The 19,355-nt window shown below is 33.1% G+C and overlaps 1 protein-coding gene across 1 annotated transcript; it reads left to right on the top strand.

Moving 5' to 3' along the window:
* The first annotated feature begins 7,137 nt into the window (after window positions 1-7,137).
* Window positions 7,138-8,245, top strand: LOC130962647 (uncharacterized). The gene is made up of 3 exons (XM_057888835.1): window positions 7,138-7,353; window positions 7,427-7,992; window positions 8,062-8,245. Exons 1-3 carry the CDS (start codon window positions 7,138-7,140, stop codon window positions 8,243-8,245), a joined length of 966 nt encoding a protein of 321 aa, XP_057744818.1.
* Window positions 8,246-19,355: the final 11,110 nt, after the last annotated feature.

Here is a 19,355-nt window from a genome sequence, read left to right as displayed (position 1 = left end):
ATGAATTTTTAGGGAATTTTTTTTAATAGAATTAAGGTTTTTTTTTGTGTCTATAGAATTAAGTTTAATTATTTTGTTGTCCTTATAATTTTATCAAATTTTTAATTAGATTTTTATAATTTATTTTAATTAAATTTTTATAATATTTTTAATTTTGTAATTAAATTATTTTTATGTAAAAAATATTAAAACTAATAGAATATTTTTTTCAAAATACATACAAATCAAAGATTTAACTAGATTTTTAATTATGAATACTTTCAATTTACAAAAAATTATTCTGTTAATTTTAATATTTTTTATACTAAAAATGGCCTAATTATAAAATTAAAAACAGCGTAAGAACTCAATTGAAAGAAAAAAATATAAAAATCTAATTAAAAATTTAATGGACTAACAAAATAATTAAATCTAAAATTAAATTAAAAAATAAAAATTATCACTTAAATTTATAAAAATATGTATATTGTATATGTTTTTTTATTTTTTTTTCTTATAAAAAGAACATTCTTCACTCTAGCACTATCTGAATTTTTACATTATGAAAGAATGACACTTATATACATAACAGAATAGTTAAATAGTTTAATTTTAATATATTAATAGTGTAAAATATTTTATACAGTATGTAAAATTAAATTTATAATTAAAAATATAAAATATATATAATAAAATAAATAAATAATTATCAAACAAAAAATATTTTATTTTATTAAAAGTAAAAAATATTTCTTTTTTTTATCCTAAAACTAGTTTAATTTTAGTTTCAATAAACTAGAATAGTACGAGTCAAAAATAAAAAATTAAAGAAAAGTAATAAATCTATAATATAGAAATTCTTTTTATGGATAATAATTGTATGTTGTACAATTATATTCTATCATGGTAGATTTTGTCACAATGTGAAGCTGCAACATTTTTTGTATCAACATGCAGGTAACGTATTCCTGTAACTCAAACTAGACTTTGCAGAGAAGAAGAATACTTGACAAGTCCCTGTCAACATGCAAATAGCGTGATGTATGCAGTGGAAGTAGCTTTTCCAACACAAATGCGGCGTGCTGCACTAGTTTTATCAAAAATTCTTTTGGTTTTTTTTAAGAAATCTGTATCCTTTTAGAGATTCTATTGCTTTGTGATCAATACATTATTTGGGTGTTTCTATATTTGCATACAGGGAGCAGAGTTGCTCTGAAAACACGCGAGGACGAATAGGTTGGCTTTAACACTTTGTTTGGATGAAAGATGGAAAATAAAAAGAAAGAAAATGGGAGAAAAGAAAATGAGAGAAAAGAAAATGAAAGGAAAATTTGATTATTTTTTTTTTGTATTGTTTGGATGAAGAGAAAATGAATAGAAAGAAAGTTAGAGAATTTTTTTTTGTTTGGATGGAAAAAAAAATAAGAAGAGAAAAAATCATAACCAAGTGAAATTATATTAATACCCTTACCTATTTTATATATAAATTATAATATACTAATGTATTTAAATTATTTTTCTAACGAAAAAAAGTGATCCCAATTGTATTTTAGAATTTTAATGTATTATCTTTGTTAACAATAAAGATTTTTTTTTAAATTTATCCTTTTTTGTTGTTTTAAAGGGAAAATTTTTTTAATGTATTTTTAATTGTATTGTGTAAACTCCAATAAATTAGTAAATAATTAGCCAATAAATTAATTCCTAATTAAGAATTTCAGAAATGTGAATATTATGTTAAATTAGGATAGAGCTCGTCAAAACGAAAATTTTGACACTAATTTCAAAGAATTCGGTCCAAAATTAAACCGAAAAGGCCGAACCGATTGAACCAGACCCAATCGGCCCAGCACTTAAGTGAACTCCAGGCCTCTTCCCTTCTTCATTTCAGCTGAAGCAGTGCTGAAAACTACAGGGGAAAGGAGAAACGAAAACTTCCCCCAACCCTTACGGTAAAATTCAAATCACCGTAACTCCTCCGTCCGAGCTACGATCGTCGCACCGTTTGCGGCTACACGACCACCGCGTCGAGCTCTACGATTCTACCAGAACAATTTCATAAGTAACCCGCTTATTCACTCTCAGCATCTTTTTCTCCAATTTTCATTAAATTAAGTGGAGGTATTAAATTTCTTTGCTCTTTGATGTTTTAGGATCCAATTAGCTCAAGAAAAATATTCACTCTTGCTTATATGAAGCTTGGGTAAGGTGAGGATATTATAATTCTATCTAAATATTCTGAAATTGTGCTTTGGGTATTAAATTGGGTATATATATGTTATGAATGTGTATTAGGTTGTGAATAAATAATTGGAGTTTGAAATTGTGGACGTTAGAATTTGGTGGAGGCTAGGCATTAGTATTTTATTAAGCTTTTGGGGCTGTGTTTGTTTTGGGTGAATTGCTTTTATCGCTACGTGGGAACCGACCAAGGTATGGTTTAGGCTTTTTGCATTTAATATATAATATTCTGTGAAAACTTAGGCAATATGATTATAAGATAGGTTGAAATGTATGTGTATATAATTATTGCTTAGTATCTTGTTAACTAGTTGGTTTTGGTTTGGTGTTTGTTAACTAATTGGTGAATTGATAAGTTTGTTGATTAAAGATTTGAGGATGTAAATTTATGGTTGATGATGCTTGATGGTTAGTGGTGATTTGATGAGTTTGTTGATAATTTAAAGTATGATTATTGTGGTGATTGTTATGGTGATGAGGAAGGGTATGTTGTGTTGAATTGGCAGGTTTAGTAGTGAATAGAATGGAATTTTTGAATGAAAATGAGGTTTGGGGAGTTTTGCAAAACTTGGCTTTGGGCTGAACTTCGATGAGCCATAACTTGGCTTCCAGACCCTCAATTTGCTTTTAATTTGTTTTAAAATGAAAATTGGGTTCATGAAGTTTATGCCATTCGAAGAACGGGTGAAAAATATTTTAAATTGAAGAAGTTATGGGTGTTGGAAGATTTGAACCAAAAACTGTTTTCTTTCTTTCAATTTTGCAGCTTGTTAATGAATCAATTTTTTTTGAAAAACGTACGTCCATGCGTTCGCGTGGCAAGAAATTTTTGACAATGCGTATGCGATTGGTCCTATGTATATGCGTAATGAGTCAGCAAGCATGTCCACGCGTACGCATGGCCCACGCGTACGCGTGACATGAAATATTTACCTACGCGTACGCATGACAAGGGGACGCGCGCGTGAGCTGCATTTTTATACTTCCACTCTTACGCGTATGCCACGCGTACGCGTGGCCCCTTTTTCAGCAAACATGATTTTTCTGAGTTTTAAACTCTATTTCAAACTTCTAAACCTCTATTTTCATTCCTTTAGTCATAAATAATAGTATTAAACCTGATAATCAGATGAAGTTAGGAAATGGGGATAACTTGGAGGTGAAGTAAAGCTAAAAAGTGATGAATTGATTATGAAATGTTATGGATGATCATCTATAATACTTGACTTGATAATCAAATGAATGATCATGTATGATACTTGGCTTGAATAATTAAATGATCTGAGATACGAGATTTCCTGGATAAAGTACCGTGTCTTGCCACCACGTGTACCAGGTCAAAAACTCGATACTCTGTTGATCATGCGACGTAAGGGTGACCGAACACTTATAAATTCTCGGGAATGATACCCCCATTGAGCGATTTGATATATATATGAGAAAAAGCTATGCGTAGACTCATGGGGATGCACGTCGGGGGACAGTCCAAAGGTTTAGCAAACCGGACTTGTCGGGTTAGCTTGATAACCGACAGATGAGACTCATCAGTCATAGGACAGGCATGCATCATGTGCATATTACTTGAATTACTTGTTTGTGCATTAACTAGGTGTTCCTAAGTGTACTTGCTATGTTAAATGTATAATTGTTACCTGCAGTACTTGTAACATTCTTGTGTTTGCTATTATCTACTTATTTGTTTGTTGTGATTTGTCGAAGGAGATGGAGGTATGGAGGAAAGGCAGTGGGACTTAAGTTTAATATTAAGTTAAGTTAGGCTTAAATACTCTTAGAAAACCATCTTTTATGGCTTCTGTTTAATACTTTAAGCTTTATAATCTGAGTGTCGATGTTCTAGGATTGCCTCTGGCGTTTCCAGGACCTTATATCTTATATGTGTGGCACCTTTACCATACTGAAAACCTCTGGTTCTCACCCCATACTATGTTGTTATTTTTCAGATGTAGGTCGAGAGGCACCTCCTTAGACATCTGAGCTTTTAAAGCGAAGTGGTTATCGGGTTGCTTTTTGGATTGTATAGTTATGTATATATATGTACTTAGTTTTCTCTCCGTATGACTTGTTCCTTTTGATCCTCTTAGAGGTTTATGAAGAGACAGGATTTTGTTTATGTAAATTTGGGTTTTGGTTATGTATATATATTTTGGCTAGTCTTGACTTCGCGCGTTCCCAGGACCTTATATCTTATATGTGTGGCACCTTTACCATACTAAAAACCTCTGGTTCTCACCCCATATTATGTTGTTGTTTTTCAGATGTAGATCGAGAGGCACCTCCTTAGGCATCTGAGCTTTTGAAGCGAAGTGGTTATCGGGTTACTTTTTGGATTGTATAGTTATGTATATATATGTACTTAGTTTTCTCTCCGTATGACTTGTTCCTTTTGATCCTCTTAGAGGTTTATGAAGAGACAGAATTTTGTTTATGTAAATTTGGGTTTTGGTTATGTATATATATTTTGGCTAGTCTTGACTTCGCGGACTAAGTTAGGAGCTTGTTATTTTGTATCGTTGGCCCTCTATTCCTACTTTTATTATCTTATGCTTGATAGTTATAGTTTTTTTAGCACCCAAGTTAACTCGTTTCTTGAGCGTTGTGTTTTTATTTCGTGATTTTTGTTTTACCTGTTCTTCAAGACTCCTAATTTATTATATTCTTCTGCCATTATATATGCACTTTCTATTTTAGAGGTCGTAATACCACATCACCTCTGTTTTATGACTTAAGCGTAAAGCTGAGTATGGTAGGGTGTTATATATTGAAAGGACAAATTTGTATTTTTACCTATGCTACCATTCTAATATCAGTTTTCTTAGCTACTTTGAGGAGAAAACTTTAACCCGGACCCCACATGCACTTTTGCATCTTCCATCCAATTTCACTGTCGATCCCATCGAAGGAAAATCACTTTTTCCATCCATTTTCTCCTCCTCCATTTTCTTTCTCTCTAAATTCATCTACTCATCCAAACAAAGTGTAAAAGCCTCCCACCTGGCTCTCCTCCTCACTCGTTCAACACATTGTGAAGAGAGTTGAGAGAGTGTTTTAGTTTACTGAGTTTTAGAGAGTATTTTAGTGTATTAGATGTGAAATTTATATATAAAAAATTTTAAACAGATATTTAATAAAAATGATACGTAATTATACGTCGATGGCAGAAAATATTATCAACTATTTGGATAACATAATTATGTAAATTTTTATTATTTTTGCTAATTTAGAACTTATTATTTGGTTAATATGTTAAATATAACTATTTTAGTTAATATTATTATTAGCAATATTAGTATAGTTAATCATTTGATTTATTTTTTACTGTAGATTTTCTATAATGATAATATTATTTTTTCAATTTTTTGTTATTAATTTTTTATTTTTTGTTATTATTTAATTAATTATTAATAAATATATTTATCGGATATGTTGTAATTTTTTTTATTTTCTGCTGTAATATAATATTTTATATTTCTTTTAAATATTAAAATTAATAAATAATATACATACAAAAAAATTTGAAATTCTGTGTAGTAATTTTTTTTATTTTCTGTTATAGTATTATTATGTTATTTTAATTTTTAATTATTAAAATTAATAAATAATATAAATATATAAAAAATTTCAAATTTTATGTAATTATTTTTATTTTATTATGTGTTACAATATTATTATTTTTTTCTAATTTGCTAAAAGTAATAAATAATATAAATATAAAACATGTTTTTTTAATTTATTATAATTATATTTTATTTTCTGTTTTAATATTTATTTTATTTTATTTTATTTTGAAATTATTAAAACTAACTAATATTTTTATAAATATTAATAAAAATTTTGAATTTTTCGTAGTTATATTTTATTTGATATTCTCTTACAATATTATTATTTTGTTGTAATTAGTGTTTTTTTAAATTAATAAATGATATAAATATAAAAAATTAAATTTTAGGGCAAGTTACTTGAATAAAATAAAGGAGAGAAACCTTTACTGAATTGCAACAATTGCAATTTCCTTACGTGCATGTCCTGTTTCATTATTATATAAATCGTGGTAGGTAACCACTGTTTACAATTTACACATAAACCGTTGTAGACTGACACGATTTAGGAGTGAATAAGAATGACCATAAACCGTGGTAGGTAACCATAGGTTACGAAGGCCGAAATATAACCATAAAACCCTCTAACCTGCCACGGTTAATGAAGGATTTTGTAAACGCATAAACCCTTGTTGGCTGCCACAGTTTATGAGGAGAAGAATTCTATATATATATGAGTGAGATTCAAGCTGGTGAGGAGATCATTATCACAATGGCAAGCGAGGAAGAGAGTTTTCTTGTCTTAGTGCATTGCTCTGGAAAAATCAAAAGAAGCAAAAAATAACCATTGAGTGTATTTATCAGTTCATCAAGCACTTTGTCAGATATAAAGAACAGCATCTTACAGAAGCTTGGGGTATTTGGGAGCAAGTGGGTGAAGAAGCTATTCTACAAGATTCCCATCGCAGTTGTCTCGACCGGTGTTAAGTATGATACGTTTGTGCTAGCGGCCGATGAAGATATTAGGGTTCTGTTTCATTGTGTAAGGAGTTTTTCGGAGGTCATAATATACAAGCTGTATGCGAAGTTGGAGCTTGGTGTCGATAGTTCTGGGGCATCAGCTCCACTTCATAGCTCGACTGCCGCGGGCAGTGTGTCTAGTTCAATGCCTGCGGCCGGACCATCTGTTCCGCAGGTCGTATCCCCTTCCTTTGCGACTGATTTAGATCGAATGAAGGCAGTTGCTTCTGTACCGTTGGAGAATCCTAGGGTCTGGCAGCAAGCATTTGAGATGGATACCGCTGGTGGCATGATTCATGATGTTTAAGGCTTCCGGGAACCTGATCGAGTAGAGAATGCAATGCGGGACGATGGCTCTGACGAGGAGCCTGTAGATATCATTGGAGACAGCAATGATGACATAGGTGCCAATCAACATACACAGCACGGGCCTTCAAGTTCTGGCACACAGCAGTACCCTCCACACTTCTCCACTCTAAACTTGGAGGCTCTGGGTCAACAGGCAGACGGAGGTATTGAGTACAGAGTCTTGGAATCGGATCATCTAAATTCTAAAGTATCATAGAAAATGCAAGGAGTTCGGCAAGGATTGTAGTTGGTTGATTCACATATCGCTTTGTGCACGTAAGGGCACTTGGGAGGTTAGGAGGTACAATGGTCTGCACACTTGCTTGGCCACCTCTATTTCCAGTGATCTCCAGCAGCTTGATTACCACGTTATATGTGCGAGGATTTATCCGTTGGTTAGGGCGGATGCTGCCGTTACGGTAAAGGTCTTGCAACAAGCAACAGAAGCCGATTACAGGTTCAGTCCTAGTTACAGAAAGGTTTGGATGGCAAAACAGAAGGCAGTAGCACAAATATATGGAGATTGGAAAGAGTCGTATGCCGAGTTGCCACGTTGGATGCTAGGGGTACAGTTGACCATGGCCGGGACAGTAACTGTGTTGAAGACCTCTCCTGTTCAACTTGGGGATCAGGTCGATGAGTCAACAGTGTATTTTCATCGTCTTTTCTGGACATTTTCACCCTGCATCGAGGCCTTTCGGCATTGCAAGCCCCTGGTGAGTATTGACGGTACCCACTTGTATGGCAAGTATGGAGGCACATTACTGTTAGCAATAGCGCAAGATGGGAACTCGAACATCCTCCCGATAGCCTTCGCCCTTGTGGAGGGAGAAAATACGGAGTCATGGTCATTCTTCTTGTCCAACCTACGATCGCATGTGACGCCGTAAGAGGGTATTCTTGTTATCTCTGACAGGCATAATGGCATTAAGGCTGCCCTTGAGGCCCCTGAGAATGGTTGGCTTCCTCCACGTGCTTTTCGAGCATTCTGTATTCATCATGTGGCAGCGAATTTTAGCCTTAGCTTCAAAGGTAAAGATGCAAGGAGGATGCTGGTCAATGCTGCCTATGCAAAAACTGAAGCAGAGTTTTATTACTAGTTTGACATCATGCGGACTGAGAATCCGGCCATGTGTGACTGGGCCAACCGGATAGAGTATGACAAGTGGACCCAACATGAGGATAGTGGTAGACGCTTTGGGCACATGATAACCAACATTAGTGAATGTGTGAATTAGGTGTTAAAGGGAACTCGCAACCTCCCGGTCACTTCATTGGTTAAGCCAACTTATGGGAGGCTTGCTGAGCTTTTCGTGGTCCGCGGATAGACGGCGGAGGAACAGCTGGGGTCCTTCCTAACGCGAACCATGGGTCATATGGAGAAACTACAGGCTCATTGAGATCAACCAGCAACTGAGGCTGAACACCCTGACTCAGTGGCTGGTACTCGGCAAACTGGGATTGAACCTCCGACATCTGTGGCCTATAATGGGTCGCATCGTCGTCCCTCAGCATATCTACTATATCCCTAAAGAACTCTGACTGACTAACAGGATCCTCGATGTCCATGCCAACGGCCGCGGTAGTAAAGTCTGCGAATCCCTGTGGCCCAACACTCCCGAACATCTGAGAGCTACCCCCAACTTCGTAGGTGGGCTGATCCATTCCTGTCTCCAAACCTCCAACATTCTCACCAACAGCGTGCTGAGCAACATCATCCCCAGCGGGAGGTCCTCTACCTCGAGCCCGTCCACGACCATCCCACCCACCCTGCCGTCTGGCTCTACGTTGAGGAACACGATGATCTACAACACCTCCATCATCAGCACCACCTAGGTCCTCATCCACAAGGTCGTCGAGCCATCGCCACTCTCGATCGGTAGCACGTGTGCCTATACGCCGACACCGATCCACTCGCCTGTTGTCTCGTCTGTCGGGAACCTGCACCCTGGGAGGTGCCTGCGACGATCCGCTGTGACGAGCCTCCTTGGTCAACACAATCGGTCGAGGATCATGAAATGCAACATCTGGGGACAGGAATCTATGGGCAACACGGCACCACCAGTCCAAGTACTCCGCTGATGGACTCGGATCAGCTACTCGATCAACCGGGATGACTGAATCAAGCCTGTTCTCCCAATGCAAATGCCATTCCTGATAATATCTGGAGAACCATTGATCTCCACCCCTTCCATCCTTCGCATGGAGCCAATCAATGTTCAGAACCAACTGGGGGAGATGGTGAACACCGCCGAACTGCGGTACCACCCTATCCACCTGATGTCACTCTATCGCAGCAAAATATATCAGGCTAGTGACCGTCGTCCATAGCCTACGGTGCTCGTCAACAAGTATCTGCAAATGAACAACAGCAGCAACCTCGGGAGTAGAATAAGGCTCCCACACAAACTGTATCGGAGAAGGTAATGTTAGGTAAGACCATCAGAGTAAACATAAACGACTACTTGTAAGAGCAATAACTAAACGACTCACATTGCGGACACGCAATCTATCCAAAGAAAGGCGTGCAGACACCACTCTTTGATCCCCTACATCGTTTCTCGGTAGATATGATGCCCACCTACAAGTTTCATTGAAAGCATGTCATAACGAACGACAACACATGAAATTGAACAAGTTATGGATCGAAAATAATAAATCGTACCTGGATGCCAGCGAAAATCCGAACACATCAAAATCACTGGGTCTGAGACTGGGAAACCTCCAGAAAATCCAAGACTATAAAAGCTGTAGTGGCCCGGCCAAGTTAACGTCTCTACTTGTCCCACGACAAAGATATCTATACAACCAGGCCAGTGCAGTCGAGCCCCAGCTATATCTCCCCAAGTCTTCCATGGATGCAAAATAAGGCAACCAGCAATGGTGAACCCGATTTGCGTTCTTGTCCGCAAACAGCTGAGAGGACAACAACATCAGAATATAAGCACGTGCGTATATACGCACGGTCTTTTCACTTGCCTCTGCTAGTAGAACACAAAACCTCTCATGGAACCATGTGTAGCACACCGTCATCTGCTTGACTTTATTCTGCGACGGTAACTCGCCAAACAACTCGCGAAACCACGTCCATGCGGGTCTTCCATTCTCCATCAGATTCTCAAAGTCAGTCAGGCATCCACTAACGGCCTCCCCATCGATGGGCAAACCCAACTGATATGCCACATCTTGCAAAGTGATGGTGCACTCCCCAAACGGCATGTGAAAGGTGTGGGTCTCAGGACGCCGCCTCTCAACGAATGCGCTAAGTAGAGTCTCATCAACCCAGAACCACTGACTGTTCAGCCTAGCCAAGTGATACAAGCTCGCGGTCTCCAGATACGGTATAATCCGGTCGTATAACGGCATATTCTGTTGTCTCCTGACACCGCTAATAAGCCTAGTAGGCTGTAACATGTGGATAAGGAAAACCTCAGCATACGAGCAATATTAATAACAGTAAATATAATTTAAAAATATTATTATACACCCACATTGGTTTTATATTTTCTTTTTTGATAGTAATAACAATAATCAAACAATAACAATAATAATAACAACAATAACCATAGTTACTAAGAAGGATAACAATAACATCAATATGAATAATAATAACAATAATACTAATAATATCAACAATAACAATAATAACAATACCAACAGTAATAATAATAGTAACAATAACAATAATACAATACTAACAACTACCAATAATAATAAAAATAAAATTAATAACAACAACAACAACAACAACAATAACAACAACAATAATAATAATAATAAGATAGTATAACTAACCTCTTGGTCGATATATCTAGCCACGTGCGCAATGCCATTTAATCGGTAGATACAAGTTTCATTTTCCATGGCTCCACCACCCAAATGGTTCAAAACCTCAAAGCCTCTCCCAGAAACTCTCTCAACCTCCCAGATTCAACAAAATTTGGTTTGCCACAAATGAGAACCGTGCCGAATTAACGCGGATTATATATTTATACTACTCTAAGCATAAACTGGGGTAGCCAACAGGATTTTATGCTCACAGCTTTTTTTCATAAACCGTGGTGACCAAGTACGATTTCTTCTAACATTTTCCATGCATAATTCGTGGTAAGCAACCGCGGTTGATGTTCAACGTTTCCTAAGTGTAAACCGTACCAACCTCCCACGATTTATGTACAAATTGAAAATCGTGATTACCTACCACGGTTTACATAATAATGAAAAAGGACACTCACGTAAACGAATGGCAAATGTTGCATTTGAGTAAAGAATTTTCACAATGATTTTAATCAAGTAAATTGTCCTAAATTTTATTCAAATTTTATATAATTATTTTTTATTTTCTGTTTTAATATTATTAATTTATTTTATTTTGTAATTATTAAAATTAATATTTTTATAAATAAATAAAAATTCAAATTTTCGATTATTATTTGTTATTTTATTTTCTGTTACAATATTATTATTTATATTTTATTTGGTGTTTATAATAATGAATAAATAATATAAATATAAAAATTAAATTTTTTTGAATTTTATTTAGTTATTTTTTTGTTTTAATATTTATTATTTATTTTATTTTGTAATTATTAAATTAATATTTTTATAAATATTAATAAAAAATAAGAATTTTTGGTAATTATTTTTTATTTAATTCTCTGTTACAATATTATTATTTTTGTTGTAATTGGTATTTATTAAAATTAATAAATAATATAAATATAAAAGTTTATTTTTTTGAATTTTATTTAATTATTTTTTATTTTGATTTTAATATTATTAATTTATTTTATTTAAAATTAAAAAATAATATTAAGTTTAATATTATTTATTTTTTGTATTTTAGTTGAACTAGGCTAATTGGAATATTTTGCCTCTTAAACTTGATCCGATGTGACATTCGACAGTTGATCAGACCTTACGAACGATGAGATTCTATCACATATTAAGAATCGGAGAAATTAGAGAAAATGGTGCGTTGCTAGCTTCTCTTGAGGAAAGGTGGAGGACGAAGACTCACACCTTCGCATTATCGGTCGGTAAGATTATGGTGACACTCGAAGATATGACACATATATGTCCTGTCGATTGATGGAGAGTGCATGACCGATTGGACCGATAGTAGTCATGACATTTTGGTCATCCACAACTTAGCGATTTTCAGTAGCAAACTTATGATTAGTTCCTCCAAAGATAATAAAGTTGTCCTAGGTTCATCATATTAAAGATGCACAACCTTTAGACACTTTGGAGTCTGTTCAGGGATACATTAGATGTCACATCTTCGATCTGTTGGGTACCACTCTCTTTGTGGATAAGTCAATGGCATATACCCACACGAAGTATCTACCATTACTCTAAAATTTTGAGCAGATTTACACTTACAATTGGGGATCAGCAACTCTCATGCATCTTTATAAGTCATTGTACCGTATATAAGGATACAATTACAACGAAATGAATGATCCACTTAATTTATTGTTTGTTTGGGCGTGAGAACGAATGTCGTAGTTTGCGTTCATTCTAAAATAGCAGCTTACACCAACTGAAATACCAGTTACAATAAGATAACAATATTAATAAATTAATCGAATTAGATTCATATTTTATTTACATTTTACTAGCAATATTAATATTATGTGTTGTAGGTGGAGTAATTATTCACTAATCAAAACATGAATATTGAAGAACCGTAAACCAAAAAAAAGACTACATGAATAATGTGAGTTTACTATTCTTTTTTACCGAATTGATCACTTCTTAGATGGTATCCCTTTTAATCCAGTTGAACTAATTGATTTGATTTGCTTTTTAAAATCATAAGAAAAGTATTAGGGATTAATAATTTTTGTGATTTGTAGTCATCTATGAATTTTTAATGATATGAAATTTTATAAAATAATGTGAGATTACTCATTCTTTTTTTGCTGATTACATATTAGCCAAAATTTAATAAAATTGATAATCCCTATACTTTTCTAAATCCATAATATTGATTACATCATTTTTTTTAATAAAAAAAGAAAATTATGTTTCAGGCTACTCAATTACTTTTCAGTTCTTCCGTCCTCCTCCTAAGACGCCACAGAATAATGCGGTAATGCCAACAAAAGCAAATTTAAAAGGTAATCTAAAAGTTAAAATGTCTACCCAAAACTAAAATGTTCTGGCACAAATTACTCACACACCAAAAAAAATCTAGAACGTAGCTGGATAATCTCAACTTTGAGGATACCAAAATCCGGCGAGCTATGAACAGGGATGAATCCAGAAATGATATTATGGGAGGGCCAAAAACACATATAATATTAAAAATTATGTAAAAAAATTATATAATATAAGATGTATTACAAAAATATACTGACAGAGAATATATTTTAAAGTAAAAAAAATATGTGTATACTTTTTATTAACGAAGTGGTCGAATCTTCATATCATAAAATTCACCAATAATAGAATTTGTGTCAAATTTTTCAGTAATTTTCTTTTCAATATAACTAAAAGACAATTAGCAAGAAATTCATCTTTTATTTTGTTTCTAAGTTATTTTTCACAATATTTATAGTTGAAAAAGATCTCTTAATTATAGCAGTTGAAACAGAGAAAATTAATACCAAATGAATAAAAAAAGACGGTCACAAAAAGAAAAAGAATTCACTTTATGAGATTTGAAAATTTTTATTTAATTAAAAAATATTAGTAATAATATCTTTTTCAGATTTCTTTAATATTGTTACTTACTTTGTAGATATTAAAAATTATTAATATTTAAATTAGACTAAATTTTTATTTATACTAGATAAAATAATAAATAATTTTTTTAAAAAAATTAAATTATACATAATAACTTATTACTATTAAAAAAGGTTGGGGGCCGAAGCCGCCATTCGGCCCCCTTATGTCCGTCCCTGGCTATGAAAATGGTGGACAGAGACGAACCAAATTTAAGCTGAAATAAAGTTAAAAGCAAATATCTATGGTGGCAACGATTCTATGACAAATTTGAAAGACAAAGAATTGGAAGATCTTTAAAGTATAGGATTGAAAACTAATAAAATACTTACAATAACTACATCCACGTCTTGAATTCTTCTCTATTTGAACTCTAAGGCCCGTTTAAAAAATTTTAGAAGTAACTTTTTTTTATTTTTGACTTATGAAAAGTAGTAGTATTAATGTTTAGTATAATTTTTAAAATTAAATTATAACTTTTTAAAAAATTATTTAGGAGTTTATAGAGAAATTAAAAAAATGACTTCTCTCATAATACTTCTACTTTTCATCACATTTCTATAAAATAAATATTTTTAGAGTTAAAAATCCAAACACAAAATAACTTATTTATAAGTTATTTTTAACAGAATTATTTATTATTTAAGTTATTTTATCAAAATAAGCTTAATTAAGTTGGTTACCCAAATTAGACCTAATTCTATGTTGTTTTTAACTTTTAAAAAACTACATGGGAAGTCTAAATTATTAGTCAGTCGGATTATCATCTTATTAATATCACTTATATTCATTAATTATTTCAATGAATAAAATATCTATCTTTGATGAAAATAATTACTTTATAAGCTATCTTTTTTTTATTGAATAATATATATTTTCATAATAACTCTAAAATTAATCAATATTAGTATATTGATAAGTATTATTGTGTCTATTAATCTATTTTTTTTATAAATTAGATGTAGATAATAATAAGAAATTTGGTTTAAATTTAGAGAGTAAGTTATACTAAAATTTAAAAGACATTTTAAAAGAAAAAAAATTATCCACCAGTTCCTTTCTATATTCCATTCCATTATATAATAGTAGAAGACTAGAAGTAGATGATAAATCTAGCAAAGATGTAGAGCACAAAGTATGTGCCAAATTACAGGATAAAATGAAAATATATGTAACAATGTAAAGATGCATTTTTTTGGTAGACAGTAAATAATATATATAAAAATTAAACATAAAAGACAAAACCAAAAACTACCATGATTACTTCTCAACAAAGAATGCACATTAGACCAAAAAAGTACACTGGCCAACAAAGTAATACATATCAGGGGAACGTAGGTGATGAAGAAGGAAAATGGTTATTAAAAGTAAAGAACCATATATATAGTCATCAAATTAAAGAATGAAATAGACAATTACATATGTTTCCAAATCACAGAACAAATAGCACCTGTTATCTATACAAAATGACAACACAAAATCAAATAAAAAGAGCAACTCATATAGGAAAGAACCTAATTTTGGGCCGGGTAATTCGAATACCAAATTGAAGGCACGGCTTTATTATTCGTCCTAATTGTGCCAAACAACACGACTATACCTTATTTCCAACCTCATCTTCTTGTTCATGTTCACCTGATATTTCTTCTAAAGATTTTCCCTTTGGCTCAGGCACCAAGAATGTAAACAAGAACCCTAAAATATTAACCACTCCTAATACCAACAAAGAATTCTTGACACCGATGCCGGGAGGATAACCTGCATCTGTCTTGGTCTTGTCCGGACTCTGCGCCAAATATAGGAATCCAAAAGCACCAATCATAGCACCAAGCTTGCCGGAAGCCGACGAAATCCCATGACATGTAGAGCGGAATCTTGCAGGGAAGATCTCTGCAGGGACGACGAAAGTGGTTGAGTTAGGCCCAAAGTTTGCGAAGAAGAATGTTAACGAATACAACACGACGAATCCAATGCGATTCTCTTTCTGAGTCCAGTGCTCATAAGGAATTGCGAGGGCGAACATGAACACTGTCATGAAGAAGAAACCAATCAATTGGATGGTGAATCTTCCGATCTTATCAATGAATGCTACTGTAAACCAATATCCAGGAACTGTACTGCAGACAGCTATAAGCGTTTGAGCTCTCGCGATCTTGTAAACTTCTTCCAACGCGTTCATGGTTTCTGCAGGAGGAATCCAACCGACTGCGCTGAAGATATCTTTCTGGAAGAGATTCTGACTGTAAAATGCAACATCAAGCAAGAACCATGTACTCGCTGTTCCAAGCAAATGTAAACCGTGACGCGCCGCGAATTGCTTTGAGAACAAGCCAAAATCCTTAGTTCTATCCTCCTCTTTCTTTAATTCCTCTGCTTGGAGTTCTACTTGCATAACTTTAGACATATCTTTTGTAGCCTGTTCCATGTTCTTAGCAACCAACGCCGTGTAACGCGCGGTTTCCGGCATCTTCGTCCTCCAATAGTATGTCAGTGCAGCGGGAAGAGCCCCCACCATAAGAATTATTCTCCACGCAAAATCTGCTTCTGGAACAGTTGAGCCTACCGGATCAACCTTATATGGCGGAGAATTGAATTTCACCTTGAATATCGATGAGATAACGATTGCAAATATGCCTCCGGCCAAGATACCAAATCCCTGCATCGCGAAGACGGCGGCTATAAATGCGCCGCGAGTTTTCTTATTTGCGTACTCCGACATAATGGTGGCAGAAAGCGGATAATCTCCTCCGATCCCGAATCCGAGCCAGAACCGGAAAAAGCAGAGCGTCGCCAGAACCGACTTTGGTTCCCGGCCGAACGAGAGGCCGGAGGCGACAGAGCAAACCACCATAAGCATCAGAGTCATGCCGTAGACTTTCTTTCTGCCAAGCTTGTCACCTAACCAGCCAAAGAAGAGCTGGCCAGAGAGTGTTCCGATAAAGGCTACGCCGTTAACTGCGGCGGAGACATTGGGCGGCAAAGTTCCCGGCTTTGGTGCGCCGTCAACGTGATAGTATATGCGGCCGAGTAGCTTCGTTACAAGGGAAATACAAAACAAATCATAGGCATCTGTGAAAAATCCCATTCCTGCAACAATGATTGCTGTGAAATGATACCATTGTGTTTTCGCCACATCAAGTGCATTCAACACTTGAAGTTGATCCTTCGCCATGTATAATTATCTTTGAAGCTTTATTTAATCCTAGATAAAATACACCTACAACTGTTAAAAAGGAAAGAATGTCAATAGTTAATACAAGTATTAGTCTTATAAAAAAGACTTATTAAAAACTATTGTATTGTACTGTATACTTCTACCCTAGAGTCTGCAGTGACTATCATTGTGATAGTTCTAGTGGGACTATATAATTTTGACAATATTTAAAAAGCACACATTTTTCTATATTTTTATAATATTTGTTATTTTTATTTTTAAATACTAAAAAAATATTTTTTTTAATTTTAACAATTTTTAAATATTGTCAAATTTATATAATCATTTCAACTATTATAATAATAATAATAATAATAATAATAATAATAATAATAATAATAATAATAATAATAATAATAATAATAATAGATTTAGATTCACATACAAATTGAAAATATACATAGTATACAAAATAAGCATAAAAAAATCTAAAAAACACAATATTTATCTTTTCTGCAACATGCATCAGAGTGAGACTCTAATAATAATCACTATAGCATGCTGCTACTACTAATTGAAAACACGTGTAAATAAGGTAATGTGAATATAAAATATTTTCAATTTTCATACACAAAAACAATTAACCTTCTAAACAAAAGGACAAATAAAAGCAATGAGCTAATTTTATTTGGCTAATCTAATCAAAGTATGTCCATTTAGATCTTTCTAAAGGAAACTTATATACATAATTTCTGAAGAAATATTTGTCCAATCTAAACATATTTAGTGCATATTTTAAAAGTATTTATAATATTTAAAGAACTATACAAAATACATAGCTGTGATATTTCTGACGCGCACATACACACTTGAATGCATGACATAATAACAAATAAAAATTATGATGATCAATCCAGTACAGAAAATGAGAATTAATTAGGAAAAACAATATAATGTACCACGATTTTCTTTCTCTTAATGATGATTAGTGGAAAAAAAGAAACCTGTAGTCACCTAATGTATGTATACATAGTAAAGTTACACAAGAAGAGTGAAAGAATGGAAGAAAAGAACAAAATTAGAAATTATGAAAGAAACTTACCAGCAAGAATGTGAGAAGCTTTAATGAGTTTTGAGAGAGAGAGGAGAAGAAAGAAAAGAGAGTGATGGGAAAAAGAATTGGCTTAGCGCAAATGTGGTGAAGAGAGTGGACAATTATTAATAGGTAACGAAAATGAAGCAAAAAATAGAATTCAATGATTCATTACACAACTACCATCGTTCTCCTTTCATTTTGATTCCTTGGATTGGTTTCTATTCAATCAAACGGTTCCTTTTGAGTCAAGGTGGTTATAATTTATATTGACTTGAGATTCTAACATTTGCAGTTGGGCCATTTGTGTGATTTTAACAAACTTTTGTAAATAATCAAAAAATTCAAATTTTCAACCATATATTTAATTGAAATTGAATCAAATATAATAATAAAAATATTATAAATCATCATATATTTATATATAAATATATATTATTTAAATTATTTTTAGAATATATTTTATATTTTAATATATATTTTATATAAATAATTAATTTAATAATTAATTTTTTGTGTTCATAATATGATTATAAAATAATATATTTTTTGCAAATAAAAAATTTAAAATATTTTATTAATAATAGTCTCAGTATTAATACGTGTCTTTGAAATATATGATAGGTAAACTTATATTTTAAACATAAATATCACTTTTGAAGTTTTAACGTTCTCAAAATACAAATAACATAAATATCGGGGTAAATTAAAAATAAAACTGGAGGGACAAATATGTCATTTTGTCTCTTGAAAGTAACGTTGTCCGCAACTGACATTTCTGTAACAAATCCGCTCCCAAATTAGGGGAAAAAAAAAAAAAAACGAACTAAATCGAGTTCCTTCAAAATATTCAACATCTCGACTAGCATAATGCATTGGATAATTGGATATTCCCCTTCTTTTTCTCCCCATCAATTCCTTGGTCAAACTAACCTCTGTAATTTTTTTGGTGACATATTCACCTTTGTAATTTATTTTACTTGTATGATTTTACGATTTGATTTTTATATATAATAGAGAACAGCTTATTAATCAGAAGTAGTTACTCTGATTTTTTTATTTTCCATAAACTACAACTTTTTTTAATTTTTTATTATAATATATTACATAAATATGTTAAAATTAATTTGTAATTAAAAATTTATTATTTGAACAGAAAAACTAAAATAAACATACCCTATTAATATGTGTTGTGCATTTGGATTGGTTTCTCTTGTTAAAATGTTCATTT

The sequence above is a fragment of the Arachis stenosperma genome, chromosome 2 (genome assembly GCF_014773155.1).
Source record: "Arachis stenosperma cultivar V10309 chromosome 2, arast.V10309.gnm1.PFL2, whole genome shotgun sequence".
Lineage (NCBI taxonomy): Eukaryota > Viridiplantae > Streptophyta > Magnoliopsida > Fabales > Fabaceae > Arachis > Arachis stenosperma.
Note: the sequence above shows the minus strand (reverse complement) of the source record. Positions and strands in the feature narration are given on the sequence as shown.